The sequence below is a fragment of the Eupeodes corollae genome, chromosome 3 (genome assembly GCF_945859685.1).
Source record: "Eupeodes corollae chromosome 3, idEupCoro1.1, whole genome shotgun sequence".
Lineage (NCBI taxonomy): Eukaryota > Metazoa > Arthropoda > Insecta > Diptera > Syrphidae > Eupeodes > Eupeodes corollae.
In genome coordinates this window covers 35041302-35066256 of record NC_079149.1, presented here as the reverse complement: position 1 = coordinate 35066256, position 24955 = coordinate 35041302, and the positions used below count along the sequence as shown (strand labels likewise).

At 37.7% G+C, this 24955-nt stretch overlaps 1 protein-coding gene across 1 annotated transcript; it reads left to right on the top strand.

Annotated features, from left to right (window-relative positions):
* The first annotated feature begins 5600 nt into the window (after window positions 1-5600).
* Window positions 5601-10187, top strand: LOC129950415 (uncharacterized). Its single transcript, XM_056062356.1, has one exon. It carries the CDS (start codon window positions 5601-5603, stop codon window positions 10185-10187), a length of 4587 nt encoding a protein of 1528 aa, XP_055918331.1.
* The last annotated feature ends 14768 nt before the right edge of the window (window positions 10188-24955 follow it).

The following is a 24955-nucleotide window of genomic DNA, read 5'->3' as shown; positions in this document are numbered from 1 at the left end:
TTATATGGATCAAAGCTGTCTATGGCCCATTGCAGTTTTTCCCGCGTTATTAGATCAACTAAATCGCTTGTATAAGCTAAAGAATCTGATGTTAAGTCATTGCTTAGGTTAGAGTTACCTGGAAAGTGGGTGTCTAATAACAGATTAAGAGATTCTTCATCTGTAATAGTCCACGTGCCTGCTTCTGTCTTTAAAGCACTGGGTATTGTTGGACTTTTTGAGAGAATTTTCCTGAGTCTTGAGGCTTCTGAAGTATTTTCTATTTTACCACAAAAATTTATCCAAGAAGACCTCTTACTCTTTCTTAATTCTTTTTTATATTACTTTAGAGCTTGTTTGTATAAGTTCCAGTCAGAAGGAGATCTAGTGTACTTAGATCTGTTGAAAAGTTTGCGACAGCTCTTTTTGAATGGTTCTAGTTCTTAACGCCACCAATAAGGTTTCTTTTTACCCTTTAAAACGGTTACAGGGCATGAAGATCTCATTGATTCATTTAAGGCTTCGGTGAGATGATTTACAGAAATGTCTAGTTCATCTTTACTGGAGGAGCTTTTAAGGAGGTTGTAATTAAGCAGTTGTGCTAGTACTTCCCTATAACGCTCCCAGTTAGTATTCCGGTGATTTCGAAATCCCGTAGATGTATTTGCTACATCTTTGAGCTCAAACTGAATGTATTTGTGATCAGAGAAGGAACTCTCTTTTGAGACAAGCCAGTTTGAAATCATATTGTGGATCGAGTCAGAGGTAAGTGTAATATCAAGTACCTCTTTCCTATTCTTGGTTACAAAAGTGGGTTCATTACCAATATTACTTATGAGTAGGTTAGTGCTTAGTAAATAATCAAATAAGTACTCACCTCTCTCATTTATATCAGAGCTACCCCATACCGTGTGATGGGGGTTAGCGTCTGAACCAATTAGGAGACCAACTTTTTTCGATTGCGCGTCCGCAATTGCCCTCCTCAAGGTGTTTCCTGGAATTGGGCTGTCGTGTCCAAGGTAGGAGGATATGAGCCAGTAGGTGGCTTTATCCGTTGTTAGGACAGCGGTGGTGGTGTCCTTGTCGCTGTAATTGGGAACATTGGCATACACCTTTATCTTTCACTGCGCTTGATGCGAAAAGTCTAAAGGAATGGAATGCCGAGATATCAATGACCAATTTTGGTCACAAGTGTGGATTTTCAAAAAAATTCGGATAATTTTGATGGATGTTTGTTTTAACAGAACTTTAAAGTACTTTTTGAAGTGCTTCATTTCAACATTACAGGCTTCAGCAGCAATATTTCAGTTGTTATTTAGTGAGGCGAAAATGTTGATTCTGTAATCAATATTGCGCAAAAAACTTAAATTCTCTAGTTATTCCACTACCAATGATTCACTAAGTGACGTACGAACGTTCACCATTTTTTAAGTACATTTTAACAATTTCGGGCGTTTTTGAACAGTGTATTGTAGTGTTTCTAATAATGGCTTAGTTTTACTTGTCAAAATCCAGAAGAAATCAGCTGCAAAAGTACCAACTGGCTGGCCAAGGGTAAACTGATGTGCAATCCTAGAAGAACGGTTATTACTTATGAATTGTTTTGATGAGGCAAAAAATTCATTAAGACAATAGTCACCTATCACTTTTAGAAGTCTCTTTTGAATTCTGTCCAAGAGACTCAAGTGGGTTATAGGAGCACCTGTCGAGATATGCGAATTGTACTCGAGTTTCGGACTAGTAATAGCTTTATAAATTATAACCAGATCAGAAGAGGAAAAAACTACATACATGGTCGGTGTTTACCTAAACACTTAGCAGCATTTTTGACAATGTCAAATATATGATCACTCTACAACAAGTGGTTTGTAAAGCACATACCTAGGACTGATAGCTGTTCAGTCTCATCGATATAAGTACCACTCATGGAAAGTGGCATTGGGGGAGGGTTACGCTTTTGATTCCCTACTGAACAATGCTGTCAAGATCAGAATTTAATGAGCTTATCATACGCTGCCGTTGGTAGTCCACATCCGAAGAACAAGGATACGAATCTGAATATGAAAAGCTGAGAGTACTGTCATCAGCGAAACATTGTACATATTGCGTTAGACGTTTCAGACCAAAGATCATTTAAAAAAATAAGGAAGAGCATAGGAGACAAATTGGAGCCCTAGGGCACACCAGCGTTTATTTTGTGGATATGAGATTTGGTCGCATACTACTCAAATTGAACGGTCCGAAAGGTAATTTCTAACCCAGTGAAGAAGGGATTAATCAAAACCAAATGCACGCATTTTTGATAAGAGAGCTTGGTGCCGAACTCTATCAAAGGCTTTTGAAATATCAAGTGCAATAATCTTACTTTCTCCAAAACGATGTACAAATTTGTTCCACTGTTCGGTGAAATGAACCATGAGATCACCAGTGGACCTATTGCTACAAGAGCCGTATTGTGGGTCATAAAGCTTTCGTTCTTCAAGATATTTTTTAAGCTAAAAATTCATCAACGTTTCCATGACCTTATAATAAGGGACGTAAGTGGGAGGAGGAAGAGGATTCAGAATTTTTAGAGACAGGCTGAACAAATGCTGTTTTTCATCCAATCGGAAAGGGATCTTTAGAACATGACAGATGGAAAAGCTTACGCAATAGTTTTCCAAGTGTCAAAGAACACCGCTAAGTACTCTAGTAACTGAAAGTGCGAAAGAAGATTCGGCCCATGGCATAGTTTACGCTTTCAAGTACAGGAAGAGTCATATCACTCATTGGCAGTAACGAATTAACGACAAAATGTGCTTCAAGCAAATTGGCTTTATCAATTGAGCCTCCAAAAGGATTGTCATTGGAAATGAGCGTTGGAACTGATGATGACGTAGTATTGCGCACATTTTTTTTCAAATGACCAACAATTTTTACTACCATTGGGATATTGCATTATTGTTCCGTCGAATATCGGCTTTCCAGACCTTCCTGACTTGCATGAACTCATTTCGTTTTTCCTCTGTTGGATTGGCTTTAAAACAACGGAAACTAACTTTTTAACCCTAACAAGTTCTTTACAGCTCCCATTAAACCATGCGTTTTCCTTAGGTCTGGTGCTTTTAACCCTATTCAGGATGAAAGTGCTCATTCCCAAGAGAATAAAACCTGTGATTATATCAGTGCTGGCGTCAACGTCACTATCGATGAAGCATAGTCACCAGTTAGACCCAAAATGTTTATTGAGACCGTCCCGATTGGCTTTCTCGTATTTGCCAAACGGTTCTCTTAGGAGCTCTTTCTTTAACTGGAGAGTTATCACGCTATAGAACACTAATAGTGTTATTCCCAGGGTCAGACGTTATAAGCTAGTGAAGAGTGTTTTCTGCTCGACTTACCATGTCCGATATTCCAGTGGGCTCGTTGACCAGCTGAGTTAGGTTGTTCAACTTAGCAAAGATCTCAGCACACAGTCTTTCGGATGTTGTCTGGCCCGAGTATTGAAGCCATTAAGAATTGTGTACATTGAAATCACCCGTAACGACGATTTCACTGTGCGGAAAATGAAATACAATTTTCTGACAGCGTATCGATTTCGTTAGAAGTCAAATTGCTATCCAAACTTGGGCTACGATAAATAAAACACGTGTGAATTATGCGCCTTTTGACGTTAAATTTATAGCACATATAATTAAAATTTGTGATGGTGCATAGAAAATGTTGTGGTAGAAGTTAATAGGCAACAGCATTCCTTACATATACGGCTAGACCAAGGTAAAAAGTTAAACTCCGAGTGATCAGTGGCTTCACCAAACTGAGTTTCGTTTTGTGCCAAAACAGATGTTGTTTTAATAATTTAATAATTTTACTTAAGTTTTGGAAATTCTCATTACGTATGACAAAAAAGACTTTATTTGGTTCTTAATAAAATATGAAGAATGTAGTACTGTCTAGGTTTTGAAAACTTAATTTTGGAATCTTTTGTAAATGCTGATTTAATATCTGAACTTCAATTAAAATTGTCTGATCAAATTTTAAACTAACTCAAGAACTACAAATGTTGTAAAGGGTGATTTTTTTGAGGTTAGGATTTTCATGCATTAGTATTTGACAGATCACGCGGGATTTCAGACATGGTGTCAAAGAGAAAGATGCTCAGTATGCTTTGAAATTTCATCATAAATAGACTTACTAACGAGCAACGCTTGCAAATCATTGAATTTTATTACCAAAATCAGTGTTTGGTTCGAAATGTGTTTCGCGCTTTACGTCCGATTTATGGTCTACATAATCGACCAAGTGAGCAAACAATTAATGCGATTGTGACCAAGTTTCGCACTCAGTTTACTTTATTGGACATTAAACCAACCACACGAATGCGTTCAGTCCGTACAGAAGAGAATATTGCGTCTGTTTCTGAGAGTGTTGCTGAAGACCGTGAAATGTCGATTCGTCGCCGTTCGCAGCAATTGGGTTTGTGTTATTCGACCACATGGAAGATTTTACGCAAAGATCTTGGTGTCAAACCGTATAAAATACAGCTCGTGCAAGAACTGAAGCCGAACGATCTGCCACAACGTCGAATTTTCAGTGAATGGGCCCTAGAAAAGTTGGCAGAAAATCCGCTTTTTTATCGACAAATTTTGTTCAGCGATGAGGCTCATTTCTGGTTGAATGGCTACGTAAATAAGCAAAATTGCCGCATTTGGAGTGAAGAGCAACCAGAAGTCGTTCAAGAACTGCCCATGCATCCCGAAAAATGCACTGTTTGCTGTGGTTTGTACGCTGGTGGAATCATTGGACCGTATTTTTTCAAAGATGCTGTTGGACGCAACGTTACGGTGAATGGCGATCGCTATCGTTCAATGCTAACAAAATTTTTGTTGCCAAAAATGGAAGAACTGAACTTGGTTGACATGTGGTTTCAACAAGATGGCGCTACATGCCACACAGCTCGCGATTCTATGGCCATTTTGAGGGAAAACTTCGGAGAACAAATCATCTCAAGGAATGGACCGGTAAGTTGGCCACCAAGATCATGAAATTTGACGCCTTTAGACTATTTTTTGTGGGGCTACGTCAAGTCTAAGTGTTGAGAATCACGGCAACACTGGAGCTGTTGAAAAATAGATGGCGCATATTTAAAACTTAATTTAACAATTATTGTGAATTTAAACTAAACATAAACGATTGTGAACTAAAATTAAAGAAAAAATTGCCTTTTTGATTTTAATGAGAAAGCGCGTGGACTGAATCCACTTAAAACCTTTATTATTAAAAGTTAAGTTAAATCTAAAAACTCTGAATACTAAACGTAAGAATTTATAATAATTTACATATTATACATATTATGACTTATAAATATATATATTTCTTAGGAAATTTTAGCGCCAATAAATTTGCTTAAAATTCGGAAAATATTCTTTATTTGCTTTGGATTTAACAATCTAAAATTTCGTTTACCGAATTTTCATCAATCTGGAATAAGCGTTAGAAACGCCACAAATTGTTGTAAGGACCAAAGGAGATTGGCCAACGGAGCACGTGATTAGCCCGTACCTACCCAATCGCTAAACCAGGTGAGTACCTTTTGAGTTTTCCCTTCCTTGTGCCTTCATAAAACCAGTACATATACCTAAATGCATCGTACCCCACCGCCTTCAAAAAAAATAAGCGATTTAGTCGCCGAAATAAGTGGAATGAATTTTCCAAGTGGTAGTCAGACACAACCTCAAAATTCGCCACCAGTTACACTACCGCCAGCTGTGCCCCCGCCAGCTGTGCCGCCACCAGTTGGGCCACTGCCAACTATGCCAACGCCAGCTGTGCCATCGACAGCAGTGCCCCTGTCAGCTGTGCCCCCGTCAGCTGTGCCACCGCCAATTGCACCACCACCGTTAGCATCAACAATCCTTCTATCCGAACAGATTCCCTTCGCAGGACAGGCTGCCGATCTACAAGAAACACTTCCATCAACCGTTACTGCTGGCCATCCTATGCCCCGTCAATCATCTGGAATGAATCCGATGACTTCAAAGGCGATGTCAACAGCATCCAAAGCCTCATCACGCAGGCGAGCATCCCTTCAACTCAAACGGTTAGAAGAAGAACGGCTGCTGCAAGAAAGGTACTTGTCGAAAAAATATCAAATTCTTGAGGACAACCTTTCTGAAGACGAGGACGATGTTGAAGATGACCTCAACGGTAACGACAACGCTGATGGCCCCCCTACATCCTCAAAAAATGTGGAAAACTGGTTGAAAATGCAAACCAAGCATGGAAATGTAACTTTTAATGCCGATCTACCTAATAATAGCACATTAAATAATAACTGGCTAGGCCTTAACGTCAATCAAAACCACGATAACACTTTATTGAACACAAATAATGTAGAAAGACAAACTTTTCCACAATCAACGAACAACAATAATCAGATTCCACAAGAAACCTTAAATGATTTCCAAGATAATCCCACGTTAACACGGCGACAATTGGCTGCAAGACATTCCACACCAAAAGATCTACCACGGTTTAATGGAGATCCTGAGGACTGGGCTTTATTCATCAGCTGCTTCGAGAGCAGCACCAGGATCTGCGGTTTCTCGTCAGAAGAAAATCTTGTACGCCTTCGGGCAAGCTTGAGAGGGAAAGCACTCGATGCAGTTCGCAGCCGGTTGTCACAACCCGGTCAAGTTGACAGAATTATAAGCACATTGCAAATGATGTTCGGCCGTCCTGAAATCATAATAAACACATTGCTTAGTAAACTCAAACAAGAACCGCTTCCTAAAGCAGATAAATTAGAATCCATCCTAAAATATTCACTTGAGGTTGAAAGTATTTGTGCCACAATGGAAGTTTCTGGTTGTTCATCGCATTTAAACAACCCTATATTGCTCCAGGAGTTGGTAGAGAGACTACCTCCAACTCTTCGCCTGAACTGGTCCATATATAAACAAACACTTTCAATAATTAACATTTCTCAATTTAGCTCTTGGTTATTTGAAGTTGGTCGAGCCGCAAACGATGTGATATTTTCAGGCATTTCATCTCCAGAGCAAAAATCACGACAAGAGCGATCACATCTAAATATTCACAACGAAGTAGTAACATCCAAAAAATGTAAAATTTGCGAAAAAAATTGCACTTCATTGGCTAAATGTCAGACGTTCCTCGACTACTCATTACAGCAACGATGGTCGATTGTAAAAGAAAAACATCTGTGCCGAACTTGCCTTCGTCGTCATAACAACAAATGTCAATCCAAACAGCTGTGCGGAGAAAATAACTGTGCCTATCGTCATCATAAGCTCCTTCACAATTACTCATATAATCAAACGAATGCACCTAAATATGACATCGAAAAATCAGACTCATCAAAGAAGACTACTGTTGGCGAAACTCCGAATTCAAACCCCTTCACCAACACATTTGCAACTCCCTTTGATGATTCAAACAAAAAAATTAACAACACAGTTCCAATTCCCCTCGCTAATGCCAGTCAAGAAACAAAAAATTTACAAATTTCAACGGCTTCGAATTCCATCGCACAACCAACACCATCAACATCCATCGCGACCCAAACACCATCGAATTGTCACACTCACCAAAAAGAGAATGCAATTCTCTTCAGAGTATTGCCTGTAACCTTGTACGGAAAAGAGAGAAAGGTAGAAACATTTGCATTTCTTGACGATGGGTCGTCTACTTCGTTGTTGGAATCGCAGTTGGCTGATGATTTGCAATTGGAAGGGGAAAATTTACCGCTGCACTTAAAGTGGACATCAAATGTAGTACGAGAAGAAGCAAATTCAAGAAAGGTCGATTTGGATATTTCTGGCGCAGACATGCAGAATAAGTTTTCAATTCATGGTGTGCGCACAGTGGAAGATTTGGATTTGCCGCAGCAAACAATTAATGCAAAAGATTTATGTAAACGGTATGTACATCTAAAGGGTGTTCCACTTATGTCATTTGTTGATGCAAAACCTCGTATTTTAATAGGTTTAAAGCATTGGAATTTGGGAATACCGCTCCGAACTAAAGAAGGAAATACAAACGAACCTGTTGCCACCAAAACGCGGTTGGGTTGGGTGGCGTTTGGCCCATGTGACATAACTTCCGTCAAGAATCTTAGCCTTAATTTTCAATTGGATATTTGTCCATGCCGCACTGGTGATGACTTGTTTTTAAACGATTCTCTGAAAGATTACTTTGCAATGGAAAATGTGGGAACGAAAAAAGTTCTACTTATGTCGCCTGAAGAGGATAGAGCACAAAAAATACTCGACACTCATTCGAAAAGAATTAAAGATAAATTCGAGGTTCCATTGCTTTGGAGAAATGATAACTTAAAATTACCTAAGAGTGAAACTTATGCATACAATCGTCTGTTGTGCTTAGAGCGTCGATTGGTAAGAGAGCCACATATTAAAATATTGATAAATAACTTGATTGAAGATTATGTTATTAAAGGTTACGCTCGGAAGATCGACCCTAAATCTGAAGTAACAGGAAAAACGTGGTATTTACCAATTTTCCCTGTATTAAACCCGAACAAACCTAACAAAATTCGCATCGTTTGGGATGCGGCAGCAAAAATAAATGGGGTTTCACTCAATTCGGCTTTGTTGACTGGTCCTGACATAACATCCCCCTTGCTTGGAGTTTTGTTTCGTTTTAGAGAACGAAATGTGGGCCTGTGTGCGGACATAAAAGAAATGTTTCACCAGGTACAAATTAAGGCTGATGACCAGGAAGCACAACGATTCCTTTGGCGTAATGCTAAAACAAACGAAGTCGAAACATACATTCTTCAAGTCATGTCATTTGGCGCAACTTCTTCGCCGTTTTGTGCACAATATATTAAAAATCGTAACGCACAAGAATTTAATCTACAATTTCCTGACGCTGCTAAGGCCATAATAAGAGATCACTATGTTGACGATTATATTGCTAGTTATGATAATGATGAAGAAGCAGCGAGAATCGCCAAGGATGTAATTCATGTACATAGCAAAGGTGGATTTGAAATAAGAAATTTTAGGTCAAATTCTTCAAGTTTATTGGACGAATTGAAGTGTCATTTAGCTGACAAGTGCTCCAGTGTGTCCTTGTCGAATGCTGAAAAGGTTTTGGGCCTATGGTGGTCCCCAACAAATGATGAGTGGTTTTTCATATTTAATAGCGATCGAATGTGTTCTGAAGTGATGAGTGGTAAGCAGAAACCCACAAAAAGGGAAGTTCTTCAATTTTTAATGAGAATTTATGATCCTTTAGGTCTGATTGCTAACATTCTGGTAAACGTTAAAATTTTGCTGCAGTCTATTTGGAGATCTGGTGTTGACTGGGACGAGAAAATAAGAAACGAGCATTTCGTTATTTGGAATAAATGGCTTCGTCTGTTGCCTGAGATCAATAATATTAAAATCCCTCGGAGGTACTTAACAGTGCTTAACTTTCTTGATGCAGATAGTGTTGAGTTACACATATTTTGCGATGCAAGTGAAGAGGCTCTAGCTTCGGCCGCATATATTCGAGTTATGCATGGAGAAGAAATCGAGTGCCGTTTAATAGCAGCAAAAACGAAAGTTGCACCCTTACGTCACATATCAATTCCACGAATGGAACTTGAAGCTGCAGTTCTTGGGAGCAGATTAGCAACTACAATCATCGAAAGTCATTCAATTAAATTTACACGCCAAATATACTGGACTGATTCTAAAACCGTCATCTATTGGCTAAGGTCACCGAGCAGAAAATTTCAGCAGTTCGTTTCTTTGAGAATTGGCGAGATTCTTGAGAAAACTCATGCAGAATATTGGAAGTGGGTTCCATCTAAAGAAAATGTGGCCGATGAAGCCACAAAAACCCGAATGAATTTCGATTTTTCATCGCAAAGTCCATGGTATAGAGGTCCAGATTTTTTGTGGTTAAATGAAAACTTCTGGCCGAAGTGTGAACTTGATTCTATAAAGCCAGATAGTGAATTTGTTGAACATCTTCATCACAGCACCAAAGATGTCAATCAGGAATGGATAATTAATTTCATAAATTCTCAAATTGGAGGGAGCTTCTTAATGCCATGTCAAGAGTTTACCTCTTCATTGATTGGTACTTTACCCGCAACCCAGATCTCACGCTTCAACAATTCATCGACGATGCAGAACGTTGTTTGTGGAGGCGAGCACAGAGAGATGTGTTCAGTGAAGAAATCATACTTCTAGATGCAGTGAATATTGGTGACAGAGTTTTTCTTCCAAAGACAAGTTTGTTGTATAAATTATCACCATACATAGATGAACATAACGTGTTGAGAATTTCTGGAAGAATAGATGCAGCAGTTGATGTGGATTTTGGAACCAAAAGGCCGGTTGTTCTTCCGAAGGATCACCATATAACGTTTCTAATTCTTGACCACTATCACCGTAAATTTAAACATCAATATAATGAAACAGTTGTGAACGAGGTACGTCAGCGATTTTACATTCCCGCTTTACGTATAATGGTTAAAAAAGTACAACGTAAATGCCAGGAGTGTCGCAACCAAAGAGCTGAACCAGTGATACCTGTGATGGCGGAACTACCTTCTGCAAGGTTAAAAACGTATACTAAGCCTTTCTCATACGTTGGGATCGACTATTTTGGACCGATGCTTGTAACTGTGGGGCGACGTGTGGAAAAAAGGTGGGGTGTTATTTTTACCTGTCTTACTATAAGAGCGATTCATGTGGAAGTCGCCCATTCTCTCTCTACTAGTTCTTGCATCCAAGCTTTGAAACGATTTGTTTCAAGAAGAGGTACTCCAATACAAATCTACACCGACAACGGTACCAACTTTCGGGGAGCAAGTCGAGAATTAAAAGCAGCTGTTGAACAAATAAATGGTAAGAAACTGGTTGAAGGTATAGGTGAGGGAAGGGTCAAATGGTCATTCATTCCTCCAGCAGCTCCACATATGGGTGGATGCTGGGAGCGGTTGGTTCGATCGGTAAAGCAAACGCTTTTACAAATGAAATTTACCAGAAATCCGAGTGATGAGCTACTAAATACAATGATGGCCGAAGTTGAAGGTATAATCAACTCTCGTCCATTGACTTACGTTCCAGTGTCTTGTGAGGATGACGAAGCCTTAACACCTAACCATTTTTTGTTGGGCTCTTCAAACGGATCAAAGCCGTTAGGAGAGTGTAAAGATGAAGGCATTATCTTAAAACAAAACTGGATGATGGCTGAGCAGCTTAGTAATTCTTTCTGGCGAAGATGGATCCGGGAGTATCTCCCGACCTTAACAAGACGAACCAAGTGGTTCCAGCACACAAAGCCCATCTCCGTTGATGACATAGTAATTATAATCGATGAAAATAATGCCAAAAATGAATGGCCTAAAGGTCGTGTGTTAGAGCTTAACACGAGTCGGGATGGAAAAATTAGAAGTGTTGTCATTCAGACGAAATCGGGAGTCTATGTTCGACCCGTTTCAAAATTGGCTGTATTAGATGTTGCCGATTCTACAGTATCAGGTAAGCCGGATCAACTTTCCATCTTACCGGGGGGAATGTTGAGAATCACGGCAACACTGGAGCTGTTGAAAAATAGATGGCGCATATTTAAAACTTAATTTAACAATTATTGTGAATTTAAACTAAACATAAACGATTGTGAACTAAAATTAAAGAAAAAATTGCCTTTTTGATTTTAATGAGAAAGCGCGTGGACTGAATCCACTTAAAACCTTTATTATTAAAAGTTAAGTTAAATCTAAAAACTCTGAATACTAAACGTAAGAATTTATAATAATTTACATATTATACATATTATGACTTATAAATATATATATTTCTTAGGAAATTTTAGCGCCAATAAATTTGCTTAAAATTCGGAAAATATTCTTTATTTGCTTTGGATTTAACACTAAGGTTTAAACAAATAAGCCAGCAACTATTCCACCTTTGGAAGACAACATTTCCGAATAAATTCGGGCTATTCCGGCCGAAATGCTCGAAAAAGTTACCCAAAATTGGACTTTCCGAATGGACCACCTAAGACGCAGCCGCGGTCAACATTTTAATAAAATTATCTTCAAAAAGTAAATGTCATGGACCAATCTAACGTTTCAAATAAAGAATCGATGAGATTTTTCAAATTGTATGCGTTTTTTTTTTTTTTAAAAGTTCTCAAGCTCTTAAAAAATCACCGTTTATTTTAAATCAATACTTGAACTCTGCCCGTCCTGCTTTCATACCACTACACATTTGATTGAAATATGCCTTTAATCAAAAATCACTTCCTAAATCGCACAACAACAATAACAATAACAAATTTCATGTCTAGGATAACACAAAAGATCGCCATGTTTATTTGAAAGAAACAAATTTATGAACATAGTAGCAGGCTGTTCGGGGCGTGACGACCCACCTACGAGCGAGCGACGCACGGACAGCAGAAAATAATATTCAAACCACAATGTCTCTCCTATCCTATCCTAATAAGCACCACAAAACGGTTTCCATTCACCATACAACACCATGTAAAAAAGCATATGTAATCATTTTGGATTTTCTCTAAAGGTCAATAGCCCAAACGTTTCTGAATCTATACCTTTCCTCCATAGTGAAAAAAAGGTAGAAGTGGATAGCTCCCTTTTGGTTATCGAATTCTAAACAATGAAAACACCTTGTTTTACCCACACATAACATTTATATACCATAATAGATATGTATGTAACTATTACATAATGTATATATGTATTCTTGAAAATGCCCTTCCAAAGCTTTGATATAACGTATATCTCTTCTTTTGTGCCTTTGATGAGGTGTTAGTGAGCAAATGCTGCGTTGAATTTATGATTAGAGTCCTTTGAAGGATAAACCATCAGCAAAACGACGACGAACCATGGCGACGATGATGATGAAGACAACGACGACGACGACGACCCTTACAATACGTCCGTATACCTATTTCTATATTTATATTTATATATAGTAAAAACAAAAAATAGAAAATAAAAATCGATAGAAACGCAAAAGTCATGAGATGAATGCTAATTTCCCATCATCATCACAAACTTCTATATGTGCGGTACACGATGCTACGATGGTAATGTCTCTGAATTGAGTTACAATTTTGATATACTGTCACACGCCACCAACAACAGAAAAGTATATATATCAAAAAAGCCTTAAGAGAGGGGTTTTCGTTTGAAAAATAAGGACGCCATCGAAGTTATTTTTCTTTATTAGCTTTTTAGATTTTATTCCTATCGAAAAATGTACCTTCCCAAGTTAAAGATGTGAATTTATTTAAACAAAGACTCAATAATATCGAATGTTTTAAATGCTTGAAAGTGGAGTTTTTTAAAGACCAAATTATTTTGGAAATCGTGAAGATCCTTTAACCTTTTTTCACAGACCATATCCTTCACCATCAAGGGGTACTATGTAGTTCCTTAATTGAAGTAATTACTTGCCACTCTTATGGAAGCTTTTGGAAACTCTTGAAAATTCCAAACTCCACTTGATGGTCATGTCTGGCGTGGTATTAATTAATTAAACTTCTGTGACAGTGTTAGATTTGTGTGCCTTAATTCATTCAGATTCATGCAAACGTCATAAAAACCCTCGGAACTCCAAAAATCTTTTAAATTGAAGTTTTTCAAATGAATATACATGGGGTTAGATCGAATGGCGCCTGATGGGATTCGCTCTCGAAAGTCGTCATGTTATCTGGCGGAGTGATTGGTAAAGGTACAGACGTCATTTGTGAGGTGATGTCGTCGCTGTGCCACACCACGTCAACGTCGATGGTCACATTTTTAATGGTCATTTCATTCTTTGTTGGTGTTATTTTTTTGACAAAGTGAGTACACTTAGTTTTTGGGTTTTCTTTAAAACATGACGGTTATTTTCGTTGGCTTAAAGAACGGAGTAATTTTACTAGACAACAAGGTTTTGCTGCTTGCAATAAAATTGCAACTTTTTCAATCTAATTTGATAGCCAATATTTAAAACCGATTCGAAATTACTCTATCATGTGAAGTTAAAAAGAGTGTAAAACTATAAAGGAAATGTGACAATGCCATATATGTACGGTTTCTTAGGACAAATATGCTTAGAACTATGTGTTCGAGCCTTACGTTTCAAAAATGTGGTTTCATTTTTGCTGATATTACCTAAAATAAAGTAAATAACCATTTTAGGAAATGTATATTTCGTGTAATATGAATAGGGACAATAGTTTTTCGTTTTTTATTTGCCGATATTTCTTAAACCCTTAAGTTTTTTGGAAAAACCCAAATGTTGAATGAATGAGGTATGTATTAAGTTAATATTGTCAACAAACATATTTGAAATTTCCATATTTCAAAGTACTGCCTGGGAAGATTCCTATGCAGTTTGTACTCATGCAGTTTGTGCCAAACCTTGTCAAGCAGTTTTTCAAAAACTTTTGCCATAATTGGTATAAGCGATATTGGTCTGTAAGCCGTCATTTCTGTAGGTGGTTTACCTTGCTTTGGTTTGACAATTACTTCAGCAATTTTCCAATGGTGCGGGACATACCGGTGCTTAAGGCATGCAATTATTATATATTGGAGTTTTATGAAGGCTTTCAATGGCATTTCTTTCATAACCTGAGCAGTAATTAGATCGTAACCTGGTGATTTTTTATTTGGTAGTTGATGTAAACATATACTTTTTCTTTCTTTAAGTCTTACAATTGGTATTTCGCTTATCAACAAACTGTAAGCTATTTTCAGCCGCGTTTTATGAGTATGGCTTAAAAACATTCGCAAGATGTTCAGCGAAAAGGTTAGCTTTTTCTTTCAGGTTACCGATCCATTTCCCATCTTGAGATTTCAAGGGCGAGTTTTGTAACTGCGGTCTTTTCAGGCGCTTGGATGCTTTCCATAGCGAAAAATCGGTTAAAGCATCAGTCGTTAAATTCCTTAGGAATGTACTGAGTAAATCATTCTTGAATTACATTTATTTTATAAGATTGTTGCTTATACGGTTAAACGTTGTTTTTTCATCTGGAAATCTACTATTTTGCCATTTTCTCTATTATCAACTCTCTTATCTCTAAAGGATATTTTATTTCATTTTGTCTTCTATTAGAAAATGTTGGAGTACTTTCTTTAGCGGCCTGTTGCACACCAGCAATAAATTGTTCCACTTCATGGTCAATTTGCTCGATTGTATCCATAGGAGGTCTTAAATTTATAAAACTTAAAAGCTTTTCTCTAAAATCACTCCAGTTTGTTTTCTTATTTACAAGATCTGGACACAACCAACACAAAACCAGTAGTTGAAATCAAAAAAGTAACAGTCGATAACATTACTAAAAATCAACCGGGAAAAGCAAGTGCACTAAGCAAAAGTGATGAAAATAAATCCTATTCCCAGATTGTAAAAAATGTGCGGAAGAATGAGGAAACTTCTATAAAAGAAATGCTGGAACTCATCCTGAAAAGGATTGACCAACAAGATATAAACATAAAACAGCTAAGCGAAGAAGTCGCTCTTAAAAAACAATGATGGACAGAACACTCAAAATCGCAACATGGAATGCAAACGGTCTTTTACAGCATGTATCAGAACTAAACATCTTTTTAGACATAGAGCATATAGACATTTGTTTGGTGTCCGAAACCCACCTCGCTATTGAACAAAGTCTTGATAATAAATTACCAAACTATACATGTTATCACGCTCCGCACCCAGCTGACAAAGCTAGGGGAGGATCAGCAATATGTATACTTATAAAAAAGTGCTTAACACACTATGAAGAACCAAAGTTTACTAAAGAAAACATGCAAGTAACAACAATTAGTATTGGTATAAAAAAGAAAGAATTCAAAATAGCAGCTATATACTGCCCTGCGAGGCGCTCTCCAACTGAAGAAGACTATGCAAAACTCCTACATTTGTTAGGACATAACTTCCTTGTTGGTGGCGACTTCAATGCTAAACACACCCAATGGGGATCTAGGCTCATAACAAGAATAGGTAAACGGCTATACCAAGCAGGCCGAAAATACAACTGCGAATTTTATTTTTCTGGTTCGCCAACATATTGGCCATCTGATACTAACAAAATACCAGACCTTATTGACTTTTTCGTAGTTAAAGGTATTAAACGAAATCATATAAGTGTCGAAGGTAATTACGATTTATCATCAGATCATACTCCAGTAATTTTATCACTGAGCGAAATAGAAAAAAGTAATCCCAGGCTCGTGAATAACAGAACAAACTGGAACGTATTCAGAGACTAACTTGAACCTAAGATCCCCTATGCAAACAATTGAACAAATTGATCATAAAGTAGAACAATTTATTGCTGATGTGCAGCAGGCTGCAGAAGAAAGTACTCCAACTATTTCGAATGCGAGAGAAAAAGAATTAAAATATCCTATCGAAATAAAGGAGTTGATATTGGAAAAAAGAAGAGCTAGAAGAAAATGGCAATCCACGAGATTCCCAGATGATAAGGTAGTTTTTAACCGTCTTAACAACGAATTAAAAAAAAGAATCTGTGAGTTTAAAAATGATTCACAAAGTAGATTCCTGAAAAGTCTGACCACGGATGTTTCTACAGAATACTCCTTATTGAAAGCAGCTAAGCGCCTAAAAAGACCTCAGGCACAAAACCTGCCGATAAAATCTCAAGATGGTAAATGGATCGGAAACCCGAAACAAAAGGCTGATCTCTTCGCTGAACATCTCGCGAATGTTTTCAAGCCATTCCCAGCAAGCACAGCTACAGATCCCTTACAGTTTGTTGACAGAAACGACGAATGTGAAATACCTTTTGTCACACTCAAAGAAGTAAGAAGTATGTGTCAACATAAGTTGTCAAACAAAACATCACCAGGGTACGATGTTATAACTGCTCAGGTTCTGAAAGAAATGCCTCTTATAGCCTTCAAGAAACTGCAATTTATAATAAACGCATGCCTTAAACTAAGATATGTGCCACATCATTGGAAAATTGCAGAAGTCATTGTTATACCTAAACAAGGTAAGCCACCAACAGAAGTTACATCTTACAGACCAATATCGCTTATACCAATCATGGCAAAAGTTTTTGAAAAACTGCTACTGAAAAGGCTTAGCAAAATAATTGAAGAAAGAAGACTAATTCCGAGCCATCAGTTTGGATTTAGAAATAAACATTCCACGATAGACCAAGTGCATCGAATTACGGATGTTGTGGAAAAGGCACTTGAAGAAAAACAAGTATGCTCGTCTGTATTCTTAGATGTTGCTCAAGCTTTTGACAAGGTTTGGCACTTGGGACTTGAGTACAAACTGCATAGGGACTTCCCCAGGCAGTACTACGAAATACTGAAATCCTACGTTACGAACCGACTCTTTAGAGTACGGTACGACCAAAATTACTCGGAACTTAAGAAAATTGAAGCCGGTGTACCACAAGGAAGTGTCCTAGGACCAACCCTGTATCTGTTATATACAAGGGATATTCCAGTGGACATCAACGCTATCATGGCCACCTTTGCTTATGATACTGCAATATTGGTGCCAGATAAATCCGTTACGAAGGCTACACAAAAATTGAAAAATGCAGTCGATAAAGTTAGTGATTGGACGCACACATGGCGTATCAAATTAAACGGAGCAAAATCGACGCATAGAAACTTTACAAACAAAAACATAAACAATGTTCCAATTTTTATGAAAAGTACAGAAGTACCTTACTCCAATACCGCCAAATACCTTGGAATGACTTTGGATGCAGAGCTTAAATGGAAAGAACACATCAAAAAGAAAAGAGAAGAACTAAACTTGAAGTACAGAAAAATGTACTGGTTAATAGGAAAGAACTCTGACCTATCTATGCAGAACAAACTAATGTTTTATAAGCAAGTATTGAAACCCGTTTGGACATATGGCATCCAACTATGGGGCTGTACAAAGAAAACAAATGCTGAACCCATCCACAAATTCCAAAGCAAGGTCCTTCGTGGGATAATAAATGCCCCTTGGTATATAAGAAATAGCGATCTACATCGTGACCTTCAAATTGAAATGGTTACATAAGTGGTTAAGAAACACGCTGTATCACACAATCAGCGACTACATAGTCATACTAACTCTGAAATGGAGACCGTATTAAATGTACGAGACAATGTTCGAAGATTAAGAAGAACCAAGCCTCAAGAGCTGATGGGCTAAAAGCAACGGGAAAGTGTTATAACCTTAAACTTCCCCCAATGCGATTTAAAAATTAAGAAATAAAAATCATTTGTCGATCTTTCATAGATTGGTCCTGATTCACCGGTGGTTTTAGTGCGGTAAGAGTCCCACACTACTCGGTACCGATTCTTACCGAGTGTCTTTTGAAGATTTCCATCGGATAAAAAAAATAAAAAAAAACAAGATCTGGATTTCTTTTTTCTAGTACTTCCGATTCACTTAGTGATAGAATCACTGGAGTATGATCTGATGAGAGGTCATAATGACCTTCGGCACTAATGTGATATCTTTTGATTCCTTTAGCTACGAAAAAGTCAATAAGGTCTGGTATTTTGTTAGTATCGGAAGGCCAGTAAGTTGGCAACCTGGAGGAATAGAATTCGCAATTGTATTTATGGCCTGCTTGGAAAAGTCTTTTTCCTTTTTTTGATTTAAGTCTGGAACCCCAATGGGTGTGTTTCGCATTGAAGTCTCCGCCAACAAGAAAGTTATGCCCAAGAAGATTAAATAAATCTGTATAGTCATCTTCTGTCGGGGAGCGCTTTGGTGGGCAGTATATAGCTGCTATCTTAAACTCTTTCTTTTTCATACCAATACTAAAAGTTCTTACTTGCATATTTTCCCTAGTAAACTTGGCTCCTTCATAATGTTTTAAGCTTTCTTTTATAAGAATCGCCGATCCACCTCTTGCCTTGTCAGCTGGATGCGTAGCGTGGTAACATGAATAGTTTTCTATTACATTATCTAGACTTTGCCCATTGGAGAAATGAGTTTCGGACACCAGGCAAATATCGATATGTTCTAGATCCAAAAAGATTTTTAATTCGGATGAATGTTGTATAAGACCGTTTGCATTCCATGTAGCGATTTTAAGTGTTCTGTTCATCATTGTTTTTTAAGAGCGACGTTTTCGCTCAGTAGTTTGATATTCAAATCCTGTTTATCAATTCTTTGAAGAATAAGTTGTAGCATTTCTTTTATGGAAGTCTCTTCATTCTTCCGCACATTTTTAACAATCTCAGAATAGGCTTTCTTTTCATCACTTTTAATTTGAACAGCCTTTTTAGACGGTTCCTTCTTAGTATTGTTTTCAGCAGTTAAATTGGTATTTACTGTGTTTCTGGGTTTGTCTCTAGCAGATGTATTTTTGCTTCTGAACTCTTGAAATTTCTTGGCAACTGAGCAGCCTCTATAGCTGGCCAGGTGATTACCCTTGCAGTTCACACATTTTGCATTCTGATCTTTGCTCATAGGACAATTATTAGTTGCATGTTTTCCTTCGCACTTTACACAAGCAAACTCTAGGTTGCAGTATTTTTGGGTATGACCAAAAGCTTGGCAACGTTTGCTCTGCGGAACAACTTTAGATTTTCGGAGTGGTTCAATTTTAACAACTATGCCCAAGATTGATCTTATTTTATAAATCTCCTCGAGACTTTTGCAGTCAAAAGTAAGCACGAATAAAGGCAGTAACCTCTTACTTGTCATCGATTCTCCAGAGGAGTTTTTAACTGTCTCATTCTTAAATAGATTGACTGCATCAAGGGCTTGGAAGCCTTTTTGTACAAGATCTCCTACTACTTCCTCGGGAGAGGACGAGAAATGCGGACCTCTGGCTACTATTTTTACTTACCTTGTAGCTTTGTTCTCATATGAGTGCCATTGTATTTGGTGTTTGCTCAGTTCTTCAGTGACAGATCTATACTCGTCAGCTTCTTCGACTGTGACTTTCCAGTTGTCTTTGTTGTACGATGTGAATTTGCAAGCTTTTTTATTACATTTTTCTATTATTTTCTTAAGATCTCCAAAAATCCTGAGATCATAATTGGTGTTGGTGTAATTTTTTTGCTGCCTTTAGCATGCGATATTGATTTAGTTACAGCAATCACATTATTCGCTTCTTTAGTTCCTGTTATCAACTCTTTGTTATTTTCGGTTTTAAAGCTTTTCTGATTTCTTGAACGAGTCTCGGGACTACGTTTACGTTTCTTTGTGGTATGCTTATTTTTCTTTTTCTCAGTTTCAAACAAGAGCTCTTCTTTATCAGTTTGATATTCAGATTCAATATATTTGGACTTAACTGAACCGTGGACTCTGAATCTTTCTTGTCGAGTTTTTTCACTTCCAGCTGAAGACTTTGAACTAGAACTTCAAGTTGTTTTCTTGCCGCTATTACAATTTTCCATTCTTCAAAGTAGTTCTTTGATTTTGATTGGTCTTTCTCTTTGACTTTGTTGGAACTTTGTTGATCTGTGATGTCCATCTCTTCATTAATCTTGATTCCTTTTTCGCTGATGTTTAAACATCTGTAGTATTGTTTGAGGTTGTCGATGATGTAACCCCTGAAGTAAATTTGTTTGGGGGAGTTCTTTGCATCTTTGAACTCCGTCTCTCTATATTTGTAAGCAATAATTGGTACACGTAGTAGTAGTGTAGTACCCGTGGCATGATGGTTAGTGCGTTGGACTGTCATGCTAGGGGTCTTGGGTTCAATCCCTGCCTGTGTCACCTTAATTTAAAAAAAAAATAATTTTGCCGGGAACTGCCACTTGCGAGGAATGGAAAAATCCTTCAAGAGTAATTCTTGTCATGAAAAAGTGCTTTCTCAAACTAGCCGTTCGGATTCGGCCTTAAATTGTAGGTCCCTTCCATTCCTGACAACAGTACTCGCACACAGGAATGGTTGAGAGTTGTAAGTCACTAGGCCCTGGTTCACAATGGACTGTTGCGCCACCCCATTTGATTTTTGAATTGGTCCTCCACAGAATCCATAGGACCGACCTCGTAAGAGAGTGGATTTACCAGTTTCACTGGAGTGCCACCTGGGGTATTTAATCTAGTCGTTTTGTTCATTGCCATAATTTTTAACTTAGTGTTCATACTATAAATAGGTCAGTTACTTCTATCCATAGTTTATATTCAGCCGCCCCAAAGGGTTCAGACGCTGACCAGTGTGCCGCACAATATGTGTCGGAAGTTCTTGGATTTAATCGTGAGCTGGTGCATTCAGAGCGGTATTTCTGTTCTTTTGCTCCTAGTTCCTGAAAAGATAACTCAGGTGACTCAGCTCATGGATCCAATGCAACATTTTGACACATTCAATTGTTCGACAAGTGGTAAAAAAATCACTCATTTCAAATCCAACTCCATGTAGTAAATGTTTTCTATAATTTATTTTCTGTTTCTTGATAATTTTTTAAACAAGGAATTCTTGTAATTTATTTGTTGTTCAAAAATTGGTTTATATAAGTTTTTTAAACTAAGAAATTCCTTTTTTGCAAATTCGATCCCCAGCGGATCATTATAATGAACGTGAACTTCATACCTTCCCAACAGATAATATACAAAACACATAAATAGTACACCACTTGGAATGAAAACTTGATTTCCTTAATTTTGAAAACAAGAAGAAACATAAATATGAGGTCCGTTCTAGACTTCTAGGACCTTTTAAAATTGCCATAAACTACCTTTACCAACAAAATGACCCATCAAACATAGAAACTCAACGTATGTGTTAAAGCCAATTAAGATTTCTCCTCTAACCCAGAGCCGATTATTTAAGTACGTCATATAAGACATCCTTAAGTTTCAAAAATAAAAAAAAAATCAACAAAGAATCAACTCAAATAATTTTAGTTCTATTTACTTCAAAATTTAACAAGATTGATCTTAACGACAAAGTTCGTTCATTCCATTTTCTCTGTTTTTCAGGACAATTAAAATTCTCCATGATGTAGTGGCTTCTGTTGAAACAAATTGGTAAAGGCGGAGCACCCCCAACACCTCCGCCACCATCGTTGCGTCGAAGTCGTCTTCGTCGCTCGTAGCATCGTTTCCTACACCTCCATCAGCTTGCCCCAAAATGGTAATAATCAAAAGTGTTGCACAAGTTTTGCCATATGCAAAACAACACGACACGACATACACAACGAACAAGAACTAAAGTCACTTGAACCAAAGTTGACTTTACGTGCATGGCATAAATGTTGAAACTTTATCCTTAAGATGGATTTCAGCTTCAAGTTAATACCGCAGATACGACTTCAAGCTTCGAGGAGGTTCTGCCGTTCGTTTGCTCTTTCGTTCGTTGCTTAGTTTGGTTGTACCTCTATGGTTGGTTTCAAATGTCGGAAAACTGAAAGCTAGCATATGATAGAACGCCAAAAAAGTACTGCTGAAGAAATTCGTACATCATATATGAATGTAAGGACGTAGACGTTAGTAAGGTATATTGTAGTGAAGACTTTAGAGGAATAATAAAATGCAACAAAAGTAAATAAATGAAATGCTGCAAGCGGGTGTTTATTGTTTACCGACGATGCTGACGGAGACGACGACCGACGCACGGTACACGGTGCACGGAGACGGATGGCGGAATGAGTCGAGCTTCCGCGAGTCGGGAAAGGTTTCTTGACTTTAGAAATAAACACAGAGTATAGGTATAGAAGTTGCTGCAGGAAGATTGTTTAAAATTTTGGAAAACTTTTTTGTTGTTTGTTTTTATTTTTATTTTTGTTTGCCATCAAGTTTATATGAGCGCGCACTTATCATAAAGTGGTCAGAATTTAAAAATAGCGTGTACCGCGTATAAATTTGAAGAGGAGATATTTTTTATAGGTGGCTTGTTGAAACTTATGACCTTGTATCTGTGCTAGGCAGAGGGATCTTCCTTAAGGTTTCTTTTGGTTTGTTTATTTCTTTGATAAATCACAAGCAAGAGTGCAGTTACAAAAGTTAATTAAGCTCATAAATTGACTTGAAAGCCTTTCGGTGATGGTTAAGATAGGTTCACAAATCATGTTTTTTAGTATTGTTCACAATATCGGTGTTGGTTTTTTTAAAGTTTTTATGTTGATTAAGAGAGATGGTAAAAAATTTGTGTGCTTCTTTAAAATAAATTGAAATGCGACACAGGGTGTATACTTACTTCTTTTTTGACTTATACTTTTGGAGCCACAGTTCCTTTTCAGTGACTATTATTGTGTTTTATATTTACTGTTTAAGACAGTTTGCAATATTATCAGTTGGGGATAAAAAAAAGTACGGGAAACTCATTCGAATCTTAGAGAAACTCAGTTTTAAACATATTTCTAATTCTCATTATTTTTTGCAGAATTAGGAACTGGTCGTATAAGTCAAGAATTGCTTTGGTAAAACAATTCTAGCTCGAGATTTTAATCAAATATTAAATTGAAATGGTAAGCAAGTCGAAAAGAGTAATTCCGGCGATAACATGGGTGCTTATAGGCGTTGTAAGTTTTATGTTTCTCCTCGAAGTCAATACAAATTTGGAACATTCTATCTTGAGTTTATATTTGGATTCAATATTTTGAAATTTAACTTAACAGCTTAATTTTTGATACATGGATTGAAAAATGAATGTGGTGAGATATTTTGAATATTCATCTGAGAAGAGAAGCCCTAATTTAGACACAGTGCAAACTTATCGTGAATTTGATCCTTTGTCTGTTTCCATCCAAAGAATTGTTTCGTCCTATAATCGCACTTAGATTGTTGTTACGGGCGATTTCAATGTACACAATTCTTCATGGCTTCAACATTCGGGCCGGACAACATCCGAAGGAGTGTGTGCTAAGATCCACCTAACTCAGCTGCTCAACGAGCCCACTCGAATATCGGACATGGTATAAGTCGAGCAGAAAACACGCTTGACTAGTTTCGTACACCTGACCCTGGGAAACACACTATTAGTGTTCTATCTCCTTTAGGTGCATCAGACCATTGTGTCATATCAGCTATTTTCTCGTGTCAACAGTCTCCATTTAAAGAAAGATCACCTAAAAGGACCGTTTGGCAATACGAGAAAGGCAACGGGACGGTCTCAGTAAATATTTTAAGCTCTTTACTGAGCTTCTTGGATAGTGACGTTGACAATGATAAGATCACAAGTTTGATTCTCTTGGGAATGAGAAGTTTTATCCTGAATAAGGTTGAAAGCATCAGACCTAAGGAAAACGCATGGTTCGATGGGAGCTGTAAAGAGGTTGAAATTTGCGCAATACTACGTCATCGTCAGTTCCTACGATCGTTTCCAATGACACTCCGTTTATAAGCCCGATTGATAAAGCCCATTTGCTGGCAACACAGGTTGCTGTTTATTAGATTCTGCCAATGAGTGACATGCCTCCTCCTGTACCCGAAGGCCTAAACGATTCTATAGGACGAATGTTCTTTCGCACTCTTTCAGTTGCTAGAGTATTTAAGGATCTTGACATTCACAAATCCGCTGGCCCGGATAGTATCAACGCTATTGTTCTGAAAAGGTGTTCTTCAACGCTGGCAAAACCACTCCGTAAGCTTTTTCATCTGTCCTACTCCTCAGGTCTCGTTCTGCGTTCTGAGCGGGTGGAAAACAGCATTTGTCCAGCCTATCCCCAACAAAGGCTAATCTTACTCACTCTCTAAATATCGACCGATTGCATTTACGTCCCTTCTTTCCAAGGTCATGTAAACGCTGATTAATTATCAGTTCAAGAAATATCTCGAAGATCGAAAGCTTCTTCCTGACCGACAATACGGCTTTCGTAGCAAAAGGTCCACTAGTGATTTCATGCTTTATCTCACTGAACAGTGCTGCAAATCTTTACATCGTTTTGGAGAAAGTAAGATTATTACACTTGATATTTCAAAAGCATTTGATAGGGTCTGACATCAGGCTCTCTTATAGAAAATGCGTGCTTTTGGTTTTCATGAATCCCTCCATCATTGGATTAATGTTTAGCTTTTGAATAGTTCAATACAAGTAGTAATTGATG

What these genes read in the sequence shown, in the direction of transcription:
- LOC129950415 (XM_056062356.1), top strand. Translation starts at nt 5,601, where the DNA reads ATGCATCGTACCCCACCGCCTTCAAAAAAAATAAGCGATTTAGTCGCC.